General features: G+C 45.3%; 1 protein-coding gene across 2 annotated transcripts; it reads right to left on the reverse strand.

The window, feature by feature from the left end:
- Window positions 1–1,078: 1,078 nt before the first annotated feature.
- Window positions 1,079–5,678, reverse strand: CLN8 (CLN8 transmembrane ER and ERGIC protein). Of its 2 annotated transcripts, none has more exons than XM_032185105.1 (4): window positions 5,530–5,678; window positions 4,689–4,777; window positions 3,626–4,321; window positions 1,079–3,211 (listed from the first exon to the last, which is right to left on the reverse strand). In XM_032185105.1, exons 3-4 carry the CDS (start codon window positions 4,166–4,168, stop codon window positions 2,900–2,902), a joined length of 855 nt encoding a protein of 284 aa, XP_032040996.1. In that variant the 5' UTR covers window positions 4,169–4,321; window positions 4,689–4,777; window positions 5,530–5,678; the 3' UTR covers window positions 1,079–2,899. The 2 variants fall into 2 exon arrangements, with proteins under 2 accessions (XP_032040996.1, XP_032040995.1); XM_032185104.1 differs by having other exon boundaries at window positions 4,661–4,777.
- Window positions 5,679–7,087: the final 1,409 nt, after the last annotated feature.

Genomic DNA, 7,087 nt, shown 5'->3' on the forward strand with positions numbered 1-7,087 from the left:
GTTTTAGAGATGTACTATGAAGTGGTCATTACATGGAAAAAAAAAACTTGCACAGAGATGCGTATTAAAAGATTGCCCTATTCTGATCACAATACTTTTAATGTAAGATTTAAAGTCCACTTAAATTAATAATTAACACATCAATTAATAATACAAATATTAAGCATTAGAAGTCTGGTGTCACTGACTTAACTATCCACCTGTCTGCCTTGACCACACCTAACCTTATTTTTCAGCCCCAAATTCACTAATCCCAACCTTTGAAACTGTTTTACCACATAAAAATTTCACTTCCTTTAGCCAGCTCCTGTAACAAACTGAGCACTTTGCCCAAACTCACTTCTTTTCTGATGGTAATTTTCTATTAGGATTCTTCACACTTCTGTAGCTAGGATTTTTAGTAATTGCCATGCTTTATTGAATCCAAACCTTTAAATTCTGAGCTGCAAAGAGTGCAGCATCACCCTGAGGTCTAGTGACTTAGCATCCCCCTTCCCCAGGCTCGTATTCTGCACGATGTGCATTTGGATCATGTTTATTGGGGACTGCCCAGCTGGAAAGCAGCTTTGCAGAAAAGGTCTTGAGAGCCCTGGTGGACACCAAGTTGAACATAAGCCAGCAGTGTGCCCTTGCTGCAAAGAAGGCTGATGGCATTTCCTGGCTGCAGAGTGCTGCCAGCAGGTCAAGAGAGGTGATCCTTCCCCACTATCCAGCACTGGAGAGATGTACCTGAAATGCTGGCTGCAGTTTTGGGCTCCCCAGTACAAGAAAGACATGGGCATACTGGAGAGTCCAGGTTGCCCAGGTTGTGGAGTCTCCCTCCTTGGAGATCTTCAAAAGCCACCTGGATGTGGTCCTGGGCACCTTGCTCTGGGTGGCCCTGCTTGAGCTGGGGTTGGAGCAGATGCCTCCAGAGGTCCCTGCCAACCTCAGCCATCCTGTGATTCAGTTCTGTTTCTGAGGAACTCATTCCTCTTCTTTCTCCTAAAGCACTTTCATTATTACTCTCTCATGTAACCCCTCAGGAGAAGTACACAATTTCTAACTTCAGAGTAGGGAAAAAAAAAAAAAAAAAGAGTACAGTATGACATCTGGGCAGGCCATACTGCCAAAACATTATAAGCTCATTCTGGCCCGCTTAGAAATAAGAAGATAGCACAAGATTTACATTTTCTGTACTGAATATCAGCAAGATAATAGATATGGTTGCTGTGTAAAATTACGATGATCCTCTCAGCCTAGTTTTGAACAGGCAATTTTGGACATTCACCACTTCATCACTATCAAGATCTGGATATAAATTTGTGACCTAACAGAGAAAGATTCCTCACCCTACGAGCAGCTCTTCAACTCTGTGCTTATGTAAAGTGAATTAGGGAACATTGCAACCTCAACACTAGTTTACCTACCCTAACAAAATCCAAGACATTTCTGCCAAAATGAATTAAATGGACTTGTTTACACCAAAAAGTGCTCCCCCACCTTAATTTAAAACAGTATGCTCCACCACAGATCAGCAGACAAAGCGTCATCCTAAAGTTCTTCACAGCCTGGGCTTGTCCAGTCATATCACCTTGGAAAATAAACCTGTGTAGCAGCCTTGTCACAGCAGATGACAGTTTCAAAAGACACTCTCTTTTTTTCTCAACAGTTCAGTGCAACAGTAATTGAGCATATTTGTCACTCTCCTGCCACTAGGTGTCACTCTCTTCTATCGTGATCTTTATGCCCTGGTCGGCTGTCCAAAATTATATCCAGGACTGAGTATTATTAGTGGGAGAAACACCACCACAATTTGCTAAACCCCAATCTAAAAAGCAGCTCTGTTCCCTAGGTCAAGGAAAGATTTCGAGATGTGGTAGATAAAGTGCAAAGGACTGTTAGTCTCACTTTGAGTGTTCTTCAAAGTAAAATAAAAACACGACAAATCAAAATACTAAAAAAACAACAGAACTTCTAAAAGAGGTGGTATGGGCTTTCCTCCAAAGAGGAATCACCTCAGATTCTAAAATCCTCTATAACTAGGAGGCTTTCCAAAAATATGAGGAACTATAACAGGACTACTAGTGGAACTAATTGCACGACTACTCATCTGGGACCCACAAAGAAGATAATCTCACCAATCAACCAGCATTTTTTTTCAAGGATTAAACAGCCAAAGGTTTTGTCATTGACTCCTGTATCTCAAGTCCAGAAAGGAGCACCATGATTACCTAGCTCGACCACCAGCATAAAGAACTGACACTCCCATTCCTTGCTACATACATGTTTGTGGTGGATACGAACTCCCATACAACTCACTTGGACAGCAAACACTCAACTCCTTTTCATCCTGTGCACTTCAAAAAAAATAAAAATCCAGCCATGACTACATTCTGCCACATGACCAATACAACCACCGGGAACAATTTAATAGCACACAGGAACTAGGTACCCACACATACCTCACTTGGGCCACAGTTGATCTTAATAAACTCCTTAACATGATTTTCAGTATCAGCATGTCCTGCACAGATGAAACGGGAATCAAGCTCAACTTGATTCAAGCTGAGATCAGTGGACAAATTAACTACAAAGCCACTTAGAAGCATTAGGACAAAAGATACCATTAGAGAGCATGTCATTGCTAAATCATGAAATACCAATTGCTAAATCATGAAGTACTGTTCAACCTGACAAAACAGCTGGCGTAATTCTTCACTAAGATGTTGAAGATCTTGTGTACATACGAAATACAGACAATGATTTTAAATACTTCTCATGCTTACAGAATACTAACAGCAAGGAATGACTTCGTTAATGAGCTTCTTGCAAAAGCTTCTACTTCATGGGCAGATTACTTTGCAGTGTGTTTTTCTGCTGCATGCTACAATCATACTAGGAAACAGATGTTTCAGAGTTACATCTTCTTTTGATGTGTGTCACCGTTTAATTTTCCATTTTCTGTCGTTTTACTTTCAAAGTTCCAGTCAACTGGGCTGAGGAGCTGCTGAGTTTTTTTGTATGTCCAGTACGGGTTAAGTATTAATGTGACGGCAAATAATCCAGAGAATAAAACAATAAAATGTAGAAGTCCCAGATTTTCTATCACAGAACTCCAGTTGAAAATGAGCACCCACCACATGTGGTAGGTAAGAATCATGCGGCAGTGGAACAGGTGGATCATCACCCACTGGTTGGCCTTCCAGAAAAAGGTATTTGCACGGCCAGCCTAGAAAAACAAGAACAGAAAGTATACAGAAGTGAGATTGTTATTTCAAGATAAGGAATCACTAGAACTAATGCAAACACCCAGCTTTTGCATACACATCCCCTCCGGCATTTTTTCACGTAGAGATATGGTGTTTTGTCACATAGAGCTATGGTATTTTTTTCACATATACATGATCCCAAACCCAAACTCCAAACCATCCCACTATCCACACACAGACACCACCACACAGAAATCTACTTGGAGGACTACAGAAATGTGATCATGACAGAAACAGGTATCACAATGACATGGATGTCAGTTAAATGAACAGCCCGGCTGCAAAGTTATGTAGGCAAACCACACAGATTATTTACGGAGAAGTGAGATGCATGAAAACCTACAAACATAACTTGGAAATTATCAAGTTCTTACCTTTAGTAGCATCCAGGAAATGCACGTTGAGGGAGTGCTCATCTCCAGCAACATTCCCATCAAAGGTAGATAATGTCCAGATTCTACATTGATTACTAGACCAGCCAAGCCGCCAAAAGCAAGCAGGTGATGAACTACCAAGAACACATCAAATGTTCTGAAAACAATGTTGGACACGTGAACAGCTACATTTTCAAGCAAGAAAAATCCAGCAGCTATTAAACAGTTAAACCAGCTCCACTTTTGCTGTGAATACACTTTGTCTGCATGAAAAACGGGATCTATGAGCAAAGCCCATAGGCCAGAAACACAGCTCTGAAGTCCAAATACAGCACGTGTGACCGCCATATTCCAAAACACCTTCTCCTTTGCATGCAAGGCACGGTAAGTGGTACTTATCCAGGAAGACAACGAGTGGGACAGAAGAAATACTCCCAGGTAGATTAAAAAACCAGCAGCCAAAAATGTCAAACGAACTTCCCATAAGAGGTAGTCCCAGTCAAAAATGGTCCCAAACGCTGGATCATCATTTGTGGGATTCATTTCTTCTTCTTTTTGTTTTGTTTTGTTTTTCCTTGTAATAGATCAAAGTCTTGCAGGGGGCTGGACACTTCTTGCCCACACTATTGTCTCCTTTAGGCCTAGTCAGCCTCTGCTAATATGCAAACCAGAAACCACGAACTCTTCTTTTTCCATCTGGAAGAAGAAGAAAAAAATAAAGTGAGTCTTTTTAATAAGTCACCTGTATACACAACTCCTGAACTATATGGAACTCCCTTTTATTGCAGTAAGACTTTGGTCCTGTTGCCATTAGGCACAGTCATCCCAAAGACAGGTAAATAAATGAAAAAAAAAAAAAACAAAAACAACAATTATTATTATTATTATTTTTTTTAAGATTAACAATTGGCCTGGAAAATCTCTACTAGTGCAAAGTAACTCACTGAAGCAGAAGAAGAGGGCAAAGAAGGAAGGCAAGAAAGAGGAAGAGAAAACACAAGAAGCAAATCCTGTTTTCTTACTCACGAAACTCACATTTGAACAGCAGCGTGCTGTCACTAACCATTATTCTTCTGCTCCTCTGCTGTTCCCTCACTGATTTTCCACAACTTCTTAGAGTTTTGGGCGCGATTCAGAATCTCACAGACACACCTGGGACATAAAAATATGAAAAGTTATCCCTACATGTGAAATAAGTCACATGGGATAACGCACAGGAGAAGTCACATGGGTAACTCACATGGGATAAGACATGGAATAACTCACATGGGTTAACACCACTTACAAAAAAAAGGGTTTTCAAGATCACGTCTCAAAACAAGGCTTAGCCGGCAGCCTCCAAAGATTAAACAACTTTCCAACAGAAAATCTATTCCAAAAATGCGAGAAGAGCGCGGAATGCAGACAAGCAACGTTACTGTGTGTTATTAGCAGCATTATCATAATTAACCGAACAGTCCTGCAGCAGGCACCCCGAGTTCGCTGAAACTTCCTGAACACGCCGTAGGTGACGATCGTGGACTTGTGGGGAGGGGATACCAGGGAAACACGCGAGTGCCACTTCATATTACTTACAGTTTAGACGACACCAGCAGGACCACCAGCCCCACCACCACCCGCAGACCGTGGCAGGAGCTGGGTTTCGGGGCTCAGAGACCCCAGAGAGCTGCACCCCCCTCACCTCACCCTACAAAACGCCCCCACCACGGGCCGGGCCGGGCTGGGGCCAGGTGTTGGGCGCTGCAGGGACCTGCTCCCCCCCACAGCTCCCCCCACAGCTCCCCCCGAGCCCCTCGGCCCCACACGGGCAGGGCAGCGCCCGGCGGCCCCGACCCCAAACCCCCGACCCCAAACCCCCTCCCCTCGCCCCTAAGAGCCCAGGGGCGGCCCCGCCGCGCACACACCTCGCTCGCACCCGCCGCTCCTCGCCGGCAGCGCTGCCCGAGACGGCGGCCGGGCCCTTCCCGGCTCCGGGGCCGCCTGCGGCCGCCGAGACGCCCCCCGGCCCCCCGCCTCGGCTCCGCCACCACCCGGCTCGTCTCCGCCAGCGCCATGCACCCAGCGCGCAGGCGCCAACACCGCCCTCCTCCTCCTCCTCCTCCTGCTCCTGCTCCCCCCCCCAGCGTGCCGGCCCGGTGGTACGAACCGCACCGTGCTGCGCCGCGCGGGTAGGGCCCGGCCGTACCACTGCGACCCGGACGGGGGGGGACCGTCCGGTCTCGTAGGGGGGCTCCAGTCTGCAGGGGCCCCGAAGTCTCTTGGCACAGAAAGGGCTGCAGGAGCAGCAGCCGCCCTTGCGATTTTCCTCAGAGGAAATCCACGAGGAGTTTTTTGTTTGTTTGTTTGTTTGTTTTTTAACTATTTTTTTTCCATTTTAAGTTTGAAAACAGCCTTGTTTACATTTCCCCACACACACTGAAACAAGCTCCTCACTACCACTAAAAAGTTAATGGTATTTACTAGACGCCTGTTTGGAATAAATAAATAAAACAAGTAAAAAGCACCCATGCCACAGTGAGTACCCTTACCTGTAATTATCCAATTTCATTAAGGACAGCGAATTACAAAAGGGATGTCACAGAGTGCTGCTACATGATTCTTTCCATACTTGTCAAAAATGATCTTGTCATCCCCGTGACTCAAGCTGCCCGGTTCTGAGAGCAACACGGGAGGGCCCAGGGAAACCACGCATGGAGGTTTCCTCAGCAGTGGTGTAAAGCCGTGCCTGGGTTTCAGTTTGGAATACAAGTCTTATGAGGAGCGGCTGAGGGCACTGGGGTTGTTTAGTCTGGAGAAGAGGAAACTCAAGAGAGACCTTATTGCTCTCTACAGCTACCTGAAAGGAAGGTGTGGAGAGCTGGGGGTCAGCCTCTTCTCGCAGATAATTAGTGATAGGACTAGAAGGAATGGCCTCAAGTTGCAACAGGGGAGGTTCAGGTTGGAAATGAGGAGACATTTCTGCTCAGAAAGAGCAGTCATGCATTGGAACGAGTTGCCCAGGGAAGTGGTGGAGTCACCGTCCCTGGGGGTGTTTAAGGAAAGGTTGGATCTGATGCTTAGGGACATGGTTTAGTGGGTGACATTGGTAGTAGGGGATGGTTGGACCTGATGATCTTCAAGGACTTTTCCAACCATACTGTTTCTGTGATTCTACACAAGTCACCGAGCTGGCTGAGGCTTTTGCCAAGGGGAAGCTCAGTCCCATGGCTGACCACATGATTCCACTGAAAAATAAAAATCAAACCACAACTTCCTTTGCACGGAGAATTGGTCTAGAACAGCTGAAATGCTAAGCTGGGCCTGCCTGTAGTGAAAGACCACACCTGGGAAATAAAAGTCCTCAGGCTTCAGGTGCTCAGCTTCCAGCCTGAGAGGCAAGCACTGTCATTGGTGGTGGAAAACTGGGTCCTGTCAAAGTAGAGGGATATATGAGTAGAGGAGGTTGGTTTTCGTTTTTTTTTG

Source organism: Aythya fuligula, chromosome 3, assembly GCF_009819795.1.
Source record: "Aythya fuligula isolate bAytFul2 chromosome 3, bAytFul2.pri, whole genome shotgun sequence".
Taxonomy (NCBI): Eukaryota; Metazoa; Chordata; class Aves; order Anseriformes; family Anatidae; genus Aythya; species Aythya fuligula.

Excerpts from the sequence above, each read along its gene's own strand:
- CLN8 (XM_032185105.1), bottom strand. The coding sequence starts at position 4,168 with ATGAATCCCACAAATGATGATCCAGCGTTTGGGACCATTTTTGACTGG. Across the intron at positions 3,212-3,625 it reads TTTCCTGGATGCTACTAAAG|GCTGGCCGTGCAAATACCTT; the intron begins GTAAGAACTTGA and ends TTGTTTTTCTAG.